Source organism: Macrobrachium rosenbergii, chromosome 11 (genome assembly GCF_040412425.1).
Source record: "Macrobrachium rosenbergii isolate ZJJX-2024 chromosome 11, ASM4041242v1, whole genome shotgun sequence".
NCBI lineage: Eukaryota > Metazoa > Arthropoda > Malacostraca > Decapoda > Palaemonidae > Macrobrachium > Macrobrachium rosenbergii.
The window spans coordinates 17,112,465-17,133,386 of record NC_089751.1 but is presented as its reverse complement, the minus strand read 5'-3'; the positions used below and the strand labels follow the sequence as shown (position 1 = coordinate 17,133,386).

General features: G+C 44.5%; 1 protein-coding gene across 3 annotated transcripts in view; it reads right to left on the bottom strand.

Annotated features, from left to right (window-relative positions):
• The window catches only part of Oseg1 (intraflagellar transport protein Oseg1), a 117,041-nt gene that overhangs the window by 1,316 nt on the left and 94,803 nt on the right, over positions 1 to 20,922 (bottom strand). For all 3 annotated transcript variants that reach the window (XM_067111290.1, XM_067111289.1, XM_067111288.1), the window contains 2 exons: positions 16,458 to 16,723; positions 15,876 to 16,040 (listed from right to left, as the gene is read on the bottom strand). In XM_067111290.1, the coding sequence (XP_066967391.1) occupies positions 15,876 to 16,040; positions 16,458 to 16,723 (431 nt within the window). The remainder of the gene's footprint in view (positions 1 to 15,875; positions 16,041 to 16,457; positions 16,724 to 20,922) is intronic.

Sequence of the window (20,922 nt, the reverse complement as noted above, 5' to 3'; positions counted from 1 at the left end):
TACATGTTGACTAAAAATGTCTTCTTAAAAACACTAAAAGATTCCTTAAGACAGGGATCAGATGAAGTTCTCGTTTGCATAGTGAAAACACTGCAGATACCAAAGAAAGATAGGACTTTGAAAAAAGCAACTTCCTAAGAAGTTGGCACTCAAGACTTTATTTTTACACTGCCTTTTATTTTTACACTGCAAAGGCTAACTGAATGAGCTGCTTGATGTCCTTAGCTAGCTCAGGTCTGATGGAAGTAAATAAAAAGGAAGAGGAAGATAAGAGAATGAATTTTAAAACCAAAAGATAAACTTTCTTTACCTTAGGTTATCAAAAATAACAATTTTTCGGCAGTTAAATTTGAAAATTCATGGTAGCAATTCTTTTGTTTGGTGTAGGTAGATAATCCCACCGACTTTCGGGAAAGAGAGGAACAACTCTGCAAAGCACTTCAATTTGTTTCTGTTGGCTGACAACAAGGTTGTTAGCTCTCAGCTAAATTTGGATTTCGTTACCGGTGTTGACTGAGATCAATTTGATGAAGTATATTTGCTTGGTAGCCTTTCAGCAGTTATTTAGAGTTAGAGTTTTTTCTTAAGACCTTAGTACTTTCAAGATTTGACAATTTTTTTCCTTACTTTGACCTTTGGTTGCTGCCTTGTCTGACAATGTCTGGCGCAAGTACATCTTCCACTTGTTATTGCAGCAAAGGCTGCAATACGAGGTTAACTTCAGCGAAATACGACTCGCATACCATTTGCGCTGATTGTAGAGGTCAAGTTTGTTCTTTGACTTTAACGTGTGAGGAATGCAGAGATTGGGACCCTAAACAGTGGAAAACTTTTAAGTTCTCTTTTATCTAAGTTAGAGAAGGACAGGAAGAGAAAGGCATCTCTTAGGAACGACAATAAGACCTATTGTTTCTGCTTCTGTATTATCCCCAAATCCCAGTTCTCCTGCTGTACCACCTGATCCTTTACCCAGCTTCCACACTACCGAACCCAATCCATTGCCAACCTAAAGTCAAGATTTGACCGTAAGTTGGAGTTAACTGGAATTCTATGGTTCAATTGGGGCCTTCGGTTCATGCCCTAATGGACCAAGTTAAAAAAAGGTGGTGTTATCAGTGCAAGCGAAGTGTTAGTGGAGGAGCTGGCTGCCTGTCCTGCCGACTCTCCTAGACAAAGGTCCCTGGCACACACCCCTGAACCTGGGAGAAGCCATACCTGAGGCCCAAGGGAGGTCGGTGGGGTCTGTCCAAGGGTAGTCAGCCCCTCAGTTACCCCTGTTGTAAAGTCCCAGGGTGCAACAGACAGCCACTGGAAAGGCATCTTTTCAGAGATGCATCATCTTTCTTCGAGTTCGGAGGCATCTAGACCCAATGTCAGGTGCCAGTGGCACAAAAGTGATAAATCTAGGCCATTGAAAAGGCCAGCAATGGATGTATCCCTCACCCCTCCGGTGCCCAATTAGAAGTCTCACGCTACAATGCTCAAGAAGCCTTCATGCAGCTTTTGGGACAGTCCCTAACATTTTCTCCAGTTTGCTCAGATTCGAAACGACAAGTTTTAGTGCCTAAGCGCTCGTCTTCAGCGCATAGACGCATCCATTCTGTATCACCTGTGGATGCTGCAGTGTCTGAGCACCCGACGTGTCAGTATCTTCGGAGCGTCCAGTGACTTCCGAGCACCCATTCGCTTGGAGATTTCTGAGCACCCGTTCGCTCAAAGATTTCTGAGCGCCTGAGAGTGCAGTTCTGTCCTTTAAGGACTTGGCGCCAGCCCGTCTTGTCAGCGCCAAACCCTGGACTTCAGACTTTTTCTTCAGTTATGGACCCAGCTTTGGCTCCCATCCAGCAGAGAGTAGATGACATTTTAGGTGTTTTGAAAAGCCTCCTCCTGCTGCAAATACAACTGCAGACTTATCTCTTTCTCCAGTGTTATCCGATGAAAAGGAGTCAAATAAAGATGTGGAAGAGGATTAGACTCCTTCTGCTTGTATGGCGCTCCTTCATTTTTTTACTACAGAGTTTCCTGCCTTTTTCTCGCCAGTGGCCCCATCTTCTGCATCCACCTTCTTGATGAGTAATCAACCTACTGAACACTCCAAGTTGCCCAAGATGGTGCTCTCTACTTCCACTAGGAAGGCACTCGGCAAAGTAGATTCTTAGCTCTTGGTCAAGAGAGAGCAAGGGAAGGCTTCTTTTTGCTTTCCTCCTGCCCGTCTTTCACATAGAAGGTGTTCTTCTTATGTCACTGGGGAAGCTTCTTCCCTGGGAGCTGCTGCCCCCTCCCAGGGGGACTTCTCTGGCTTGATTGATTCTTCTAGGAGATTGGCTTTTTCATCAGTTAAAGTGATGTTTTCTTCAGCAGAGATTGATCATCTACTTCGAAACCTCTTCAAGGTGTTCGAAGTAATTAGTTTCTTGGACTGGTCAGTGGGCACCTTGGCACGGAAAATACAGGACTGTTTCTCTCTCCCTGAGGACTTCATCTTGGACGCCCTGGGTGTTCTCTCTTGAGCCAATAAAGGAGTTAGAGACAGCTCCAGGGAACTAGCCTCTCTCTTTACGTTGGGTGTTTTAAAAAAGAGAGTTATGGTGTTCATATACCACCAAAGGAGTGACTACAGCACTGAAGCTTGCTCTCCTTCTTTCTCCCTTGGTGAAGGATTTTGTTCCCACAGTTGACAGTTAATAAACTGTGTTTCATCTACACAAAAAATCGACCCAGGACCTTCTGTCTCAGTCAGCAAGACGTCCCGAGGACCCTCCTTCGTTTAGTGGAAGCCGGCCTCTCCTCTACAGTCTCATCCCTTTTGTGGTGGGAGAAAAAGATCTTCCAGACCATGTTCCAATGTTCGCTTTTAGTCGCAGACAGTCAAGAAGTCTGCATTGAGACCCTCATCAAGAAAATGAAGACCTAGTCCTCCGTGCTCCAGCGGGTTCCTGGCTCCAACTACAGTAAACCCCCCTACATTCATGTGCTCATGATTTGTGGGATTTTCTGTGGAATGTATCTATAAATTATTCATGAGAAATTTGGCAATTTGTGGACTTTTTTGTTGGGAAATATTCACTAATTAGTGTATTTTGATGTTATTTTCATGACTAAATACATATTTTATTTAATAATTTTCAAATATTGTTAAGATTAATAATAATAATACTCTAAGATTAAATAATACATAACTCAAAGAGAGAGAGAGAAACTGGTTTTCTCCCCTCCATTCAGGACTGACCCGACCTCATGAAAGCGAAGATTGATGCTCAGAATTGATACTATTGAAATATCAAAATTATATTAAAGTACTGTTGAAATTATATTAAAATGATATATAAGTGTTTCAGGATGATAGTATAAGCATTTTTAGAGCGTAAATTTTATGATAAAATAATGATTTATGGTACATACTAATTTTCAAATATTAATATTAAGTTTAATAAGATTAAACAATAACATTAAATAAAAATAATAATTCTCTGTCTTATTTAGATGAGAGAATTTTTCTGACATAATATGTACATGTTTCTTTTGTATGATAAATGATTTAACTAATAAGTACTAATTTTCAATTATTAAGATTAATAAGATTAATAATAATAATAATCTAATATATTTTCCATGCATTTGTTTATTAAATTTTTTAACTTTTTAAACAAACAAACAGTGATTCCCAGTCTTTTTATTCTCAACTTGAGAAAGGAGGGATGGTAAATGTCAGTTTACTTGACAGTTTGACATATTGGCCTGAGGGGAAGGAGTGTTGCCCTCAGAAGCTCATGGATTTCAATCTTTTGATATTGTAAGGAGTTATTCTCTCTCTCTCTCTCTCTCTCTCTCTCTCTCTCTCTCTCTCTCTCTCTCTCTCTCTCTCTCTCTCTCTCTCAGGAAAAGACACTGTTTGTGTGTGTGTGTGTTCATAGTTTTAAAAATGTGTAGTAAAGGTATTACATCTTTGGAAGACAAAAAACAAATTTTTTTGTTGTCAGAGAGATTAAAGAGATAAACTTTTCTCTCTCTCTCTCTCTCTTTCTTTTGCCTCAGCCAGCCTTGTTGAATATAAGTTGAAGTGGTAACACTCTCAGCTTTGGCTGGAAGGCATAGAAGTATGTATGTATATATTTTTAAGGGTACAGTAAACCCCCCGTATTTGCAGGGGATGCGCACCACACACCCCCGTGAATAGTTAAAATCCGCGAATACTTAAAACCCCTCTAAAAACACTTAGAACTGCCTATTTTAATACTTAAAACACAAGAAAAACCCTCTAAAAATGCGTATACCTGAGTATTTTAATAGTTTTATCACAAAAAGTACATTTAGTCATGAAAATGATAAGAAAATACAGTAATTAGTGAATATTTCCCAGTGAAAAATACCGCGAATGGGCGAATTTTCCATGAATAATGGGTAGATACGTTCCACAGAGAAATCCGCGAATACATGGGGGGTTTACTGTACCAATGTTTCAGATGACTGAAATTATATTAGTAATATAATTTCAAAGATTAATACAGTAATAGGATAATAATTTAAGGTATATTTGATGTAGGATGATACTTTAAGTATACATTTGGTATTTGAACTTTCAAGGTAGGCAGTTAAAAGCATTTTTAGAGTGGGGGGGGGGTCTGGAACGCATCCCCTATGAATACGTGGGGTTTATTGTATTCTGGGAAAAATGGGAGCAGAACAATAGATCATTCAAGTCCTCAAGGAGGGCTACGCTATCCCATTCAGGGAAAAACCTCCCTTAGTCAAGAAGCCTATCATCCTGACTGCCTACTCCTTAGGCTCAGAGAGGTTTGCGGTCCTCTCGAGGAAGTTTCCACCCTCTCAACAAGAAGGCTGTAGAGATTGAGGATGTAGATTCAGAGGGACTCTACAATCGCCTCTTCGTGGTTCCCAAATCATCAGAAGGATGGAGGCCGGTCCTGGACGTAAGTGCACTGAAAGTCTTTGTTCAGAAGACGAAGTTCAGAATGGAAACCGATCGTTCCATTCTTGCATCTATTTGTCAAGGAGACTGGATGGTCTCGATAAATATGCAGGATGCGTACTTTCACATCCTTGTTTCTCTCTCTCTCCAGAGTCTCCTGGGAACTTAAGCCTCCGTAGAGCAATTCATATCCCTATGAAGGCTACAAGAGAGTTTTTCAGTTTTTTCTTTGAGCCAGCTGGGACAGGAAACAGCTCCCAGACTCATTCATGTTCCCTGTAACTCCCAAAATAAAGAAGCACCTACTTTGGAGGAAGTCAGAAGACAGGCTGCTGGAACAGAAGTCCCTTCTCATCCAGAACCCAGACCTAAGCTTTTCTGCAGACACATCAGACTTAGGCTTGGGAGCTCTCCTAGAAAACAGGGAGGTCTTTGGAAGTTGGTCACCAGTTCAACAGAGGTTTCATGTAAACGTGAAAGAGTTAAAAGTAATTCATTTGGGATTGCAAGCCTTTGCCGTGGAAGTTTCTTGGAAGACCGTAGCAGTCCATTTGGACAGTACCACAGCACTGTCTTACGTAAGCAAGCAAGGGGGAACGCATTCCTTCTCCCTTTGCGAGACAACAAGGGATCTTCTACTTTGGGCAAACCAGAATCAGACGAAATTAGTAACGAGATTTGTCCAGGGCAGACTGAATGTCCTGGCAGACCAGCTAAGCAGGCGCGAGCAAGTAATTCCCATGGAGTGGACTTTAGATCCACAGGTTCGCCTGGATCTTTGAAGACTGTGGGGAGCTCCGACTTTGGATCCCTTCGCAACTTCCAAAAATCATGGTCTACCTCTTTTTAGTTCGCCAGTTCCAGACCCCTTGGCATGGGTGACAGATGCCATGTTACAGGACTGGTCAAGCAAAGATCTGTATGCCTTCCCACCATTCGGGATGATAGGAGAAGTTCTGAACAAGTTCCGGTCACACCAAAGTGTGTCGAAGACACTAATAGCCCCATTCTGGCCTCTTAGGGAATGGTTCCCAGATTTTTTGGAGATGTTGGTAGACTTTCCAAGGCTTCTACCACAAAAACGCAATCTGCTCAGACAACCCAACTTCAGACGGTTCCATCTATGGTTGCCAAATCTAGCACTGAGAGGTTACAGACTGTCAAGAAATTACTCAGAGCTAAGGGATTTTCAAAGGCAGTTGCGGACTCTATTGTGAGATGCAGACGCCAGTCATCCACCAACACCTATCAATATAAGAGGTCCATATTCTGCACTTGGTACAGAACTAATGGCATCTCGCCTACTAAGACGTCTTTAACGAAAATTGCTGATTTCCTGTTGTATCTGAGGACCACCAGAGATTTGTCCCTGTCAACAATTGAAGGTTACAGGTCCATGCTTAGCTCGGTGTTCCGACACAGGGGCCTGGACCTTTCTGCCAACCAGGATATTTCCGATCTTATTTGATCATTCGATAACTGTAAGACAAGGGATTCGCAACCAGTATCTTGGAACCTAAATGTAGTTCTAAAATGGCTCTCTGGCCCTGCCTTTGAACCTCTTAATTCCACATCCCTTAGGAATCTTATGAAGAAGACCCTCTTCCTGGTAGCCTTAGCCACTGCTCAGAGAGTCAGCGAGATACAGGCAATTGACAAAAGAGTCGATTCGCTCAAGGAGATGCAGTTTGCTCCTATATGCTGGGGTTTCTTGCAAAGAACAAGACTCTGTCTAAACCTTGGCCTCATTCTTTTTGTATAAAGAATTTAGTGGAAGTGCTTGGTTCAGAGGATGAAGAGACTGCTTTGTCCAGTAAGGGCTTTGAAGTTTTACCTGCATAGAACTGAGAGAATAGGGGTCCTGCCAGTAACCGATGGTGTTCAGTCAAAGACCCTTCGTGGCCCCTTAAGAAGAATACCCTTTCTTTCTTTCTAAGGGACCTCATTAATGAAGCACATTCTCAGATTGAAGAAGAACTTCTTCCTATTCTTAAAGCTTGAGCTCACGATATTAGAGCCACAGCTACGTCATCAGCTTTGAAGCACAATCTCCCCCTCTCTTCCATTCTCCAAACAACTTATTGGAAGTGTAAGTCAGTGGTATTGGGGGAGGAAGGGTAGGAAATGTCCCTTCCAACGTAATTCTCTTCGCCTTGACATAGGTCGTTGAGTTTTTTGGGGCGTCTGGGAGTACTATGTGCTTGGATACCCACCAGTTTTGTGTTTTTTAATGGATGAGTGATGTTTTTAATCTATGGTGTAGGTAATAAGTGTGGTCTAACTGGTTGTCATTTTGAGAGTACTGCACCCAGGACAAGGGCAAATTTTGTATGCTTGACTAGCGAACGGAATGGTCCTTCGCTTAAAGCCCCCAGATTGTCCCAAGGATGTTGAAGGGCACCCTTCACCACGGCCTAGGGATCTGGAACAACCGAACAAGATACCTCTAGTTTTTTGTTGTGTCTTGTTGTAAATAGGTTTATTGATGGCCTTCCCCACAGATAAAAAAGCCTTTCTGCCACTTCAAGATGCAGTGACCACTCTGTTCCCAGAACTTGACCCTGCGACTCAGCTTGTCCGCCACCAAGTTGTTCTTGCCTGGGATGAGAATTATCGATTGAGAGAACGCCCACTGGTGCAGTTGTACTGTCAAGTCATAAAGATGCTGAGACACTAGCACCCGCCCTTAGTGCTGGCGGACATTAGTACCACGGAGTGCCCTGTCACCCTTTCTTGAAATTCCTGAAGTGCTGAGAAGGCTGCTTTCAACTCCAGGATGTTGATAAGGAGCTATTTGTCTTGGTGATCCCACACTCCTGATATTAGATCATCCAAGTGTGCTCCCCAGCCCTTGTGCGAGGCATCTGAGAACAGTAGAATCTCTGGAGGTGGAGAATGAAGGGGCACTCCTATAGTCAGGTTCCTGTCATCCAGCCACCAAGCTAAGTCATTCCTCACCTCTGATAACAGAACTTGGAACAAGGGAGGATCCTTTACAGGGGAAGGGGACCAAAACTCCTTTAGTCTCCATTGGAGTTATCGAATGTGTATTTGACCGTGAGGGACTAGCTTCTCTAAGGACGACAGGAAACCTAGAATGACCTGCCACTGACAAGCGGGTTGCTTCTGTCTGGAGAGGAACAGATGAGTGAAGTTCTTGAACTTCTCTAGCCGTTGTTCCGAAGGGAATACTCTCGCTGCTGTTGTGGCTATCATCATACCCAGGTAAAGAAGTCTGGCTATCATCATACCCAGGTAAAGAAGTCTTTGACCTGGAGTGAGGTTTGACTTTTCCAAATTTATCACAATGCCTAAACCATGACAAAATTGAATAAGACAGTCCTTGTGTTGGATCAACTTTACATGAGAATCGGCTAGCACCAGCCAGTCGTCGAGGTATCTTAAGATCCATATTCCTTGAGAATGTGCCCATGTCGAAATTAAGGAGACTGGTGAAGACTTGTGGGGCAGTTGAAAGACCGAAGCAAAGAACCTTGAACTGGTAAACTATATCTCCCAGACTGAAGTGAAGATACTTCCGGGAAGATTGATGTATTGGAATCTGGAAATGTGCATCCTTCAGATCTATTGCAAGCATGAAATCATTCTCCCTGATGGCTTGAAGAACTGTGTGAGGTGTTTCCATTTTGAACCATGTCTTTCTAATGAAAAGGTTGAGAGTCAATAGGTCTATTACCAGTCTCCAATTGCCCACAGCCTTGGGAACCAGAAAAACACGGCTGTAAAATCCTGGAGATACGTTCTTCACAATCTCCACGGCTCCTTTTTCCATCATCTTCACTTCGCCTTGAAGAGCTAGATGTCTTGCCGAACCTAGAGAGTAAGTTGATTGGTGAAGTGGACTCTCAAAGAGTGGGGTTGGAAACTTGAAGGGGAGTAGATATCCCACCAGAAGAACATCTACTACCCAGTTCTCCACCCTGAACTGCTGCCAAGTTGCCCAATGGCTCACCAAGCACCTCCCCACCAATGGCAGCAAGTGGGGAAGGCCGCCCCTACTATCGTCTACCTCCCCTGGCCCTGCCTCTGCCTCCTTTGCCAGGACTGGAAGAGCAGGCTTAAAGGGTCGCTGCTGAGGAGTTTTCTTGGAGAAAGGAGATAGTTGATGAGCCCAATGTTGAACTGTTGTGACTTGAGTTTTCTTTGGTGAGACGTAGGTAGACATTTGGGGTCTTGATTTGGATGTGCTAGCACGAGAAGGGATGGACGATTTTGAGACCGCTTGATGTACTAATCTGTCATTATTATTAGTTCTGCGTCTATTGACTGCGGAGTCTCACTGATCTTTTGGGAACAGAGACGTAGAAGTTAAAATAGCATCGCCATTTCTTGAGGCTAACACTGAATCCTTACTGACAAACTTAAACAATTCAAAGAAGGCAGAATCTCTTCTTGTAAGCAGCCAGTTTGCCCACATATTAGCCATTAGATGGGACAAGCATGAGATGGTTTCCCACCAGACTGTAATAACCTACCAAAGGATGTGCCGTCTTCAGATCTGGCCATAGCAGTGGAGGATATCTTTGCCACTGCTGTTGAGCAAAGGTCTACCGTGAAACAGCCTGAAAGGCCGATGAGGTGGTTGGCTCCAATGTTGCCAATTCCTGAAATGTAAAAGAAGTGCCCTCTGCCTTAACTTGGTCCAAGGATATACACGTGCCTACCAGAACTAGGTCTGGGTCAACTTGTCTTTGTTGCAAAATATCCATTGTAGTAGCATAAAAACGTTTATGTTGGGGAAGAGGTGGAGGTAGTAACTTGAAGGATCTACTGGAATGTAAGGAGTTATCCCAACCTGAGATAAGAGAACTCACTTGCTTAAAAATTCTGCTGGTAAGTTTGGAGCACAGGATGTTTTTGCTTCTTTCTTGGGGCCTAGCAAAGCTTCCATACCCAAAAATAAATCCGAACTGGTTGCTAAAGCCTCTTTGAATAGGCTGTTACAACCTCAAATTAACTCAAGCACCTCAGCCTAAGAAGATAAGAACTCTTGATGGTCAGCATCCTCTACCTCCTGATTTATTACTAGAGCATAGGCTCTTTTAGGGCCTAAAACTTTCTTGGGAGCCTGTAAGTCTCTAGAACTAGATGGAACCTTGTCTTGGTCTCGGTCACGCCTCAAGAATGGGAACGAGAATCTTGACGAGGTAGTGAACATTGTGACAGGTTACAAGGCCATGAAGGACTCGTGACGCAAAGATTGGTCATGGACGTGTGAACGAGAGCGCTGCTCTTAAGGAGATGAAGGACGTGGTTTCTCAGTATGCCGTGCAGGACTGGGGCTACGTGTAGCTCAGTCACGGCCATGCAAACAGGAGCATGAGTCATGATCACGTACATGGGAACGACTTGCGTAACGTGCTGCTCGATCACCGCCATGTGAACAGGAGCGTGAATCACAGTCCCATCTGTGTGAGCAAGAATGCCGAACACAGTACCTTCTAGGGGAATGTGATCGGGAATGATGACGTACGAGGAAAGTCGTGTGATCTCATAGGACTTTCAGTATGTGGGACATGTACGTGAGTGGAAGGAGACCTCTGGGGAGAGGGTTCCAGCATTTCAGATTTCTTGATGGGGCCTTGTCGTCCTTCCTACGGACTTAGGGAACACTTGGACCTGGAACAGGAGGAGAAGTGGCCTTCTGAGGGGGAGCTGGAACTGAAGGGTTGACAGTCCTAAAGTCATCAGCTGGTCGAGGAGCATTGGAAACAGTAGAAGGAACAAGTATGTCTGCCTTGACAGAAGAACTTTTCTGAGAGGTAACTTGAGTAGAAGCACTAACTGGTTCAGCATGGACGTGCTCAGATGAATGTTCTACGAACTGGTTCAGCATGGATGCTCTTAGATGAATGAAGGACAGCTAAAGGAGAAGAAGAGAGAGACTGAGGAAGAATCACAAATCTTCTTACGTGGAGGAACTATGAAGTCTCTTTTGCTCCAGCGTCTGATGGGAACAGACGGAGCAGATGACAAAGATGAAGAGGAAGACAAAGAGGAGGATCTACAATGTCTCTTCTTGGATTCCTTAACCTCTGATTGACCGAACTTCTTCATGAAGATACCTTCAACTCTATTGCAAATAGATTGGATAAGGGAGTCAGAAGGAGCAGACGTGGTAGTTGATGGTATCGACACAGCTGATATCATGGAGTGGGGAGCAGCGAGTGTCGTCGACAGCTGAGAGGAGGCTAAAGAGACTGAAGCTCTAGCTGTAGTGAGATGAGATGATGTCAGTGAGACAGTGGACTTGGAAACTGTCATGGTGGATGAAACTGGAGTGCAGGAGGACAAACAGTGAGACCTGTAGAGGGTTAGAACGCCTGGTAGACTTAAGAAGTCCTAACACTCAGCCATCTTCTGCAAGTCACCTCCTGAAAAAACAGTACAAGGGGGAGCAGCCTCCACCCTCCAGGAGGGGGAAGGTATCCTCCCTGCAAGAGAAGGGGGCATCCACCTCAATTACAAAACCTCCTGAACCCCCATTTGAATCTTCTAAGGCCAAAGCAGCAGAAGAATGAGAGGGAGTAAAATCTTCATGGGAAGAAGCAGTGTGAGAAGATTTTGGTAAGGAAGAGCCAGAACGAGAAGGAAAAGAAGTGGACACCGCCACTGAGGAAACAAAACCTTCCCCAGATGGTGGCACTGACTTTCTCTATATCTCCTCTTCTTATCAAAATTCTTCCATTGCTCAGGAGGCCAATCAACACATGCAGGGCATGAGTTACTTACGCCACAAGCATTAGATCTACACCTGGTACATGAAGGATGAGGGTCTTTTACAAAGGAAGGCAGGAATCGGGAGCAAGGGTTACCATCAACCCCAGGGCATTCTCTGGGGTTTCGTGGGATTAGAAGGGTCGTGGGTTTACATATTTATAACAGAAACACGCAAGAGACACAAAAACTCATAGATCACACAAAAAAGAAAGATAACACCAGTATCCAAAGGCATATGCGGGCAGGGAGTGGACAACAACCAGCTTTGAGGAGAGAGGGCAATTGCACAACCTCCTACAAAGGCAGTAAGAGAAAAACTGACACAATGCTTCCGAGATGGGGGTATGAGAGGTCGACTCCACCTCCTCACTGCCATCTTGGTCATCTCCCCAAGCCACCAATTCCTTGTAACTTTTTTTTAACTGGACTCCAGCTGGTGCTAGGGAATTTTTCTCCTATGTTCAGATCAAAGGTTTGTTCTGTATATGAACAAATATAAAATGTATTAAAGTTTTCCAGAGGTTATGCAAAACATGCCAACATAAAACCATGCAAAATATTTGTCAACTTAATTTCTTGCTAAAATCAATTGCATAATTTGGCTCATTCATTTGCTAAAGCTCTCGTTAAACCTTCAGACTAATTCAAGAGAGGAAGAGAATTAGTTTTTTTTACTGAAATAATTCACTTGAGGGTTCATCTTATTATGAATATAATGAAATGATGCAATAAATATGATAATTAGATACTGAAATGAGGTATTTGAAGTCAGATATGCATGACCAATTTTAGTTTTTAAAATTCTCTCTCTCTCTCTCAAATTAATCGCACTTACAGTAAATTTTAAATGTATCATATGACTGGTATTGTACATCTTTAAAAATGTGGGAGTTGGGATTTTCAAAGGTTTGAGCTACCAATCCCCCATTCCAAGATTCAAAGGGTAGACAGTTCAACTCTGCCTAGTACAGGTATTTCTTACCAGCTAATGCACATGATGAGGTAAGTTATACTAACATTATTTTTTAAATGTGCACTGTTTAGTGTATATTTTTATGCATTTACTGAGCATACTGTATTATGTTCATAACTGTGATGGTTGGGAGGAAAAGGTTGGTGAAATAAAAAATGTTCCCGTAACATTTAAAGACCGATTTTTTGGAGGGTGTCTGCGATGATGTAATAATATGCATGTGTTTGTATCTGAACTAATGAACTAAAGAAGGGGTAAAACCATCATAATGAAATTTAAAGTTAACATTTTCATGACCTTTACACTTGTATTGACAGAACAATAGGCCAGAGCATACTACAGGGTCAGTAGTCTATCAGCAAAGGTCCTTTTTCTGTGTATCTCACTAAAAAAACAATAACATGTAAATGATGTCAAATTATAATTTCCTATAATCAGTAGCATAGAAAAGCATACAAGTAAACATTTTGAAACTTGTTCATATTAAAAATGATTGAGAATATATTTTTAATACATTTTTTGTGTATGCATATTCCTACAGCATCAAATTTACAGTACACTAATTTATACAGTATGAGAATGTTAACCAGTAGTATGATGAAGTGTTGCCTTCCAACCATGGCTCAAGACAGTAAGAGAGCAAGTACTTTACAGCTGGTAAAAGAAATTTTATTCTTGACAGTACTCGTTGTTATCACTAATATCCATAACATTGAATTTTGAATGGAAAAACCATTAGGAAAAGAGAAGAAAAATTTTTGGCTAACCAACTTTTTGGCATATTATACTAATTCTTATGAAGCTATAATAATAAAGATTTCCTTATGTTGGTAAAATAAAGTCTTTTCTTACCCATATTAAATGTGGACACACTTTCCTACTGTATTCTGCTTACATTATGGTTTCCTTTGTGACAAAACTAATCCTATATATCATACTAAGATTTCTAATAATAATGTTGTGATTTTTGTTTTACAACAGGTTACCATTGAAATTCAAAGATGCTACATAATTATGCTTTTCAAAGACAAATGATTAAGTGCTGAATACAAATCTCACAACCCAATTAAGAATTAAAATATGGGATCTTAAAGAACACTGTAAGCAATACAAGAGGTATGAAAGAGAGACATCAAGTACAGATAAATTCAAGAGAGGAGGGAGTTGATAGAGTAGAAAATATTTTGAATGATATGAAAACATGTAAAAGATGCAGAGGAGGCAGTTGGGTGAAAAGTGACCACTGGGTGTCAAAAGGGGAGAAAAGTGGAGATGGAGCAGAGGTATAGGATTCACTTAGGCAGAAGCTTATGGCTTTCAAGGATTGGAAGGTGAGGCATGTGGAATGCACAAAAGGAGTAGTATAGAGAAGAGGAGAGACTCATACTGGGTAAAGCCACTAGAAGAGCTATAGAAGGGCAGAATCAAAGGTTTGAAACAAAGGAATGTGAACAGGATATTTACAGAATGCCAAATGCATGGAAAACACAAAGACAAGATCTGATTCAGTCAGATGTCAACAAATATAGAGGGAAATGTCGTGCTCAAAGATGACATAAAACAAAGATGTCAGATTTACTATAAGGATCTTTAAAACACAGAAAATATAAAAAAGGGGTTGGAGAAGGTAAGGAAAGTGATGGTGATGGAGATATACTCTACATAAGAAAAGAAGGGTACAAGTACAATAAAGAATAGCAAAGCACCAGGGCTATCAGAAGTGCAATCTAGGTAAAGGAAGTAATGCCAAATGCCTACGAAGAAAGTCTGATGGTAAATGTGTTAAAACAGAAGGGAGATATTATGTAGTATGGTGATTGTGAGGAATTATGAAGAATGGTGAACTGCAGTGCAGTTTCATTAGAGGGAGATGTACAGTTGATGTTGCCTTTAATTTAGACATACAAAGCAAGTGACTGGAAGGTAAACAAAAGTCTATTATGCATTTATAAGCCTATAGAAAGGATTTGACAGAATACCAAGGTACATTTTGGTATTTACAATAGAAGAAAGGGCCAGAAAAGTTGGTTATGTTGGTTAGAATGATTTTCAAAGAAAAAGGACAGCAGTACAGTAATAACAGCCTATAGCAAAACAGAAATATCTGAAGTTAGTGTTAGTTTACAACAAGGATCAGCACTTAGCCTGTTTCTCTTTGTACTGGTTATGGATGTACTAAGTTAAGGAATTAGGAATGAAAACTCAGAGTTGTTAGATGTAGATAATCTGGTGATTATGACAGACACTGAAGAAGAACTGCAAGGAAGAGAATCTCTTGAATAGGGTAATATGAAGGTATATGTGGGTAAAACTGAGGTTGTGTCCAGCAAGCAGAGAGGGGAAAGGTTATTTGTACAAGGCAGAAGAGGCCTAGATTTAAAACAGGTAGAGAATTTCAAATACTTAGGATCTACTTTAAGCAAAGAGGGAGGGTGTGAAGCTGAGGTTGAAAACAGGATAAAGGAACTTAGGGGAATTGAAGGAAAAGACAAGGGTAGTGTGTAACAAAAGAATGCCCGATACAATGAAAATAAAGATTTATTGTAGTGTAATCAGACCAGTGATGACGTATAGTTCAGAAACATGGGCATAAAGAAGGAAGGAGGTCCATAAGCTGGAGTAAACAGAAATAAGGGTGATGAGGTGAATTTCAAAGACTTTTCTGTGTGACAGGCTGGAAAATAAAGGAATTTTGAAGTGCCAGGGTGGCAAAGTTTACAGATATCATAAGAGAACTGAGATTGAAATGATAAGGGCATGTGGTAAGGATGAGTGAGGAGGAAAGAGTGAAGGGGCCTTGGGTGGAACCTGTTAAGAGGAAAAAGGTAAAGCAGGCAGCAGATGATGAGATGGAGTGATAAACTGAAGGAGGATTTGAAGAAGTGGGGCCTAGTGAAGAAGACACATCAAGGCAACCAACCCCTTAATGGGGATGAAGATAACATAGGCATGACATATCATACTATATTTTATCCATACCCCATAGCTTTAATAATGAAAATGTTTGAAGTACAGTAAGCAGTCAGGCATTCTCTATACAGTATATTTGTACATTATTGTCAAATCTACGACTTTTAACCTGTACATATAAACTTTAGGCAGCAAACTAATTACAGTAAAAGAAATGATACTGTATATGAAACAAAATTAACAATGCTGATCTCTTTACATTAAACTCTGAATTATGTTTGGAACTGGGAAAAGATTTATGTTGAATACTAAACAGCTTACCTTATTACAGTGAGTGCAGTGTGTGATAGGAACATCTGGCATGATGTTCTTAAAGAATTGGTACCTCAGAGGCTTTGGCCAGCGACAGACAATAATATCATGTGGTTCCAGAGCCAATAGCGCTGTTCGGTTAAGTAGAACTGGCTGATACTCAGATCCGCCAGGCTAAAGGCACAAGAAATTACAATATACACCTCAGCAAAGTACATCTAACATTAAAAGTAAATGTGCAATTCCTTTTCTTTGAAAAGGCTCATTAATGTAACAAGATACTAAAGTACACCTTATAAAAAAGGGTGGCTTGAATTATTGCTAATTCTAAAATGCCCAAGATATTTTGCTGCAAGGAAAATTCAGATTTGGGGCTAGTACTGACTCCTTTTTACATCAACACTATGCATGCATTCAAGACTTACTGGTCTACAGAATTTTAAGCCTGATTATTACAGAAATGAAAAGGTTGAGTAATTTTTCAATTCATATGACACTGGATAATTAAAAAATTTTAAGTATCCTACAGTCAGGCAATAGACAATAAAGAAAAAACTGACCTAAACCTATCATCAACAGACAATAACTTACATAAAAGCTCATAAGATTAGCAGTGAACGGATCTTCATTGTTGCTTCCATGTACAGGCGAGCTGTCCAATGTCAAAGCCTGGGCATTTCCAGAATGAGTTTGTTTCCATCTATTATCATCACCGTCATCATCATCACCATCATCATTTTCTTTTGATCCACCTTCCTGATCGTCTGGGCCATTTCCTCCAGATTGCTGAATCAAACGTACCCCCTCTTCATCTGTAATGTCCTCATCTAAAACAAATTCAACCACTGGAAGAATCTCTGAAAATAACATAAAAACAAAAGTAGTTTAGAGTTCAATATCAGTAACACAACCTCCTAAATGTAATGATATTGTAAAGTCACCACATCGACGTCAGTGGAGTGCTTTGAAGGCGTCATTAATTAAGTCTCCGCTGAGCAAGTTTTCTTTGGTGACTTCCCGCTTTCTTCACACTCAATTCGTCACACCTAACGTGCCAGGTCACGCATTTTCTACCATTTCAACTTTATATGTATTTGTCCAACTGTCATAAATCATGTATCGTATGTTTCTTTATTCGCAGGCATCAAGACTGTATCCATATTGAAACTCTATACGTTTTTGTATTGTAAATTGTACTTGTTCACCGAATATTATTGTTAATAATTGTTTTTGACCTCAGATCACGCTCAATGTCATTGTCTTCCGCGGTTCGGGGCCAGTCGGCCGCTATACAAACTGCCTGAATCTGTAATAAACCAGCAGTAATTTTTACCTGCTCGTTTCTTTTGCACCTCTTACAGTGGTGACCCCCTGGAGTATCCCGGAGCCATTAGCGGACCGACACGGCAACTCAGTCTTGGCTCCAGGAACCCTCCAACGCTCTTAGCGGCCTAAACACGGCGCTGTAACCAGCGTTTGAGCGTGCTGACTCTCGTCAGCAAACCCACCAGCGTCACTAGCGGACCCACACGGCGCACAAAAGTGCGTTCTGACGCGAGTACCCCACTCCAGTAAGAGGGCAAAGGAGCGAGCATGGACATGGGTATCCCCTCCTTCGTGCACTTAACCGCGGACCTCGCGGACTCGGAGGTCTACTTTCCTCCCATCTCACCCGCGCCCGTCCCCGCACCGAGGCCCTCCCGCACCTCCACACCCACGCCAGCGCCCCGAACACTCCATGGCCCGGCAACACAGTCACGGGCCGCCCTCACCACAAAGTTGCCACCTTTCATACAGGGGAACCCAACTATGTGGCTGTGCAGGGTCGAGAGCCACTTCAGGGTGGCGCACCTGACGGACGAAATCCTGCAGGCCGACACGGTGCTTAACGCCCTCCCAGAGGACGTATACAGAAAACTCGTCTCGCGGGTGCCCAAGACACAAACCCTCACATACAACGTCGCGAAGAAGATCCTCCTCGAAACATGCTCCCTACCTATCGCCGAGCGGGCCGCCCGTGCTATCAACCTCGCTGTCAACCCACGGCACGACCTCAACGCAAGAGACGCATGGAGCATGGTTGTGGACCTTCTGTCACTACCAGATTTCGACGGCACGAAAAAGCAGCAGGAAATAAGCCTGTCGCGGGAGATCTACCTTTGCCAGCTCCTCCCGGAGGTCCGCACCCAGATTCCTCACCCCTACACCATGCCTCTCGACGACCTCATCGAAACGGCGCAGCACCTCACGGACTGCGTGCAGGCCACACAGAGGCTAAAAGTGCCCACGCAGTCGGTCAGCTCCGTCCAGCCGGAAGAAGAAGTGGAGCAGGGTGTCAACGCCGTTGCCAGGAGACGTCCACCGACCCACAACAACTGGAGTTCCCCGAAGTTTTCAAGCCCGAACTTCGACAAGTCCCCGGGGCCCCAGCCAAACATGGCATATACCATCACATAACAACTAAAGGCCCCCCGACACATGCGAAGTTCCGTAGGCTTCCCCCACAGCGCCTGCAGGAGGCGAAGAAGGCATTCGCAGAGATGGAGTGGATGGGAATCTGCAGAAAGGCCTCCAGCCCGTGGGCCTCCCCCCTCCACATGGTGCAGAAACCGGACGGCTCCTGGAGACCTTGCGGCGACTACAGACGTCTCAACATTGCAACGGAGCCCGACCACTACCCTTTGCCCAACATGCAGGACCTCACGGCCTCCTTTCACGGAGCCAAGGTATTCACTAAATTGGACCTTCTTAAATCATACTTTCAGGTACCTGTCGCACCAGAGGATATACCAAAGACCGCCATCATCACGCCGTTTGGGTCCCATGTGTTTGCCTTCTCCACCTTCGGATTGAGGAACGCCGGGGCGACCTTCCAGCGGCTCATGGACAGCATCCTCGGGGACCTGAAATTCTGCGTCTGCTACGTTGATGACATCCTCATATTTTCCAGGTCTCTCAGTGAACACCAAAGGCACATCAGGGCAGTCCTGTGGCGCCTCCAAGAGAACGGCCTCGTCGTCTGCTTTGACAAGTGCACCTTCGGCGCCCCCCAGCCCATCGCCTTCTTCAGCAAGAAATTCAATCCCGCAGAGACCCGCTACAGCACCTTCGACAGGGAACTCTGCACGATGTACCGAGCAGTCCGGCACTTCAAAGTTCCTCCTGGAGGGGACGCCCTTCACAATCTTCACGGACCACCAGCCATTGGTCCACGCCTTCACGAAGCAGGGGGACGCACGGTCTTCCAGGCAGCAGCGCCACCTCTCAGCCATAGGCGAATTCACCTGCTCTGTCAGGTACCTCCCTGGCAGGAAAAACCCTGTAGCAGACGCCCTCTCCAGAGTCGAGTTGAACGCAGTGCAGCACGGAGTAAACTACCAAGACCTCGCCAGAGAACAGGCCGCTGACCCAGAAACCCCAGCCTACCGCACCGCCATCACGTCCCTTAAGTAGCGGGACGTGACCCTCACCCCCGGAGGCCCAAGTCTCCTGTGTGACATCAGTACGGGCCAGCCCCGCCCCTTGGTTCCAGCCTCACGTCGCCGCCAGATATTCGACATAATTCACGGCCTCTCACATCCCTCTGGCAGAACTACGGCCAAACTGCTCTCAAAAAAGTTCGTCTGGCACGGGGTGCAGAAGGACGCCACGTCCTGGGCGAAACAGTGCCTGCAGTGCCAGGCCAGCAAGGTGGGGCATCACACGCAGTCTGGGGTAGGCGAGTTCCCGCAGCCAGAGCGCCGCTTCGGCCACATTCACGTCGACGTCGTCGGGCCCCTTCCCCCATCAGGCGGGTCCAGATACCTCCTGACGGTGGTAGACCGTTCGACAAGGTGGCCCGAAGCCAAACCTATGCAAGAAGCCACCACCAGCGCGTGTGCCGAGGCCCTGCTTTCCAGTTGGGTTAGCCGCTTCGGCGTCCCGGACCACATCACAACCGAATTATGGTCCGCCCTGGCTCAGCTGCTGGGGACCACGCATCACACCACCACAGCGTACAAACCGGCGGCCAACGGCCTGGTCGAACGGTTCCACGGGTCCCTGAAAGCGTCCCTCATGGCCCGCTGCACCGCCAAGGACTGGAAACATCAGCTGCCGTGGGTCCTCCTCAGTTTGAGAACCGCCCCCAGAGCCGACGGCACCCCGTCCGCAGCCGAAAAAACCTACGGGGAGCCCCTTGTGGTACCGGGCGAGCTTGTGACAGAGGATCGCCACACCCCATCACTGCAGAGGCTCTGCGACGTGGCCGGCAAGTTTGCCCCTTGCAAGCGCACGTACACCGGCAGGTCGGCCACCTTCACACCGCCAGAGCTGTCATCCGCCACCCACGTCTTCGTCAGGGTCGACGCCATCCGCCCGCCACTGACCAGGCCCTACAGGGGCCCCTTCCGCGTGCTGGAGCGGAACAGCAAGGCGTTCCTGCTGGCACTCCCTGGGAGGAACGAATGGGTTTCAATAGACCGCTTAAAGCCCGCCTTCCTGCAGGAGAGCACCGGCGTCACCGCAGCACCTTCCCCGCCCAGCCGCCCTTCGCCACACCCAGGCCCCCGCAAACGGCGGGCGCGCGGCCGTCCCAGGAAGGGCCCACCCGCACCAGCAACCCAGCACCCTCACGCGCGGGAGGCCCCTCCATTGTCTTCGAGAAAACGTGGTACCCTTCAGCGCCCCAGCAGATACACAGATTAGTCAGACGTGTCCCACGTCTTGGGGGAGTATTTGTAAAGTCACCACATCGACGTCAGCGGAGTGCTCAAGGCGTCATTAATTAAGTCTCCGCTGAGCAAGTTTTCTTTGGTGACTTCCCACTTTCTTCACACTCAATTGTCACGCCCTAACGTGCCAGGTCACGCATTTTCTACCATTTCAACTTATATGTATTTGTCCAACTGTCATAAATCATGTATCGTATGTTTCTTTATTCGCAGGCATCAAGACTGTATCCATATTGAAACTCTATACGTTTTTGTATTGTAAATTGTACTTATTCGCCGAATATTATTGTTAATTGTTTTTTACCTCAGGTCACGCTCAATGTCATTGTCTTCCGCGGTTCGGC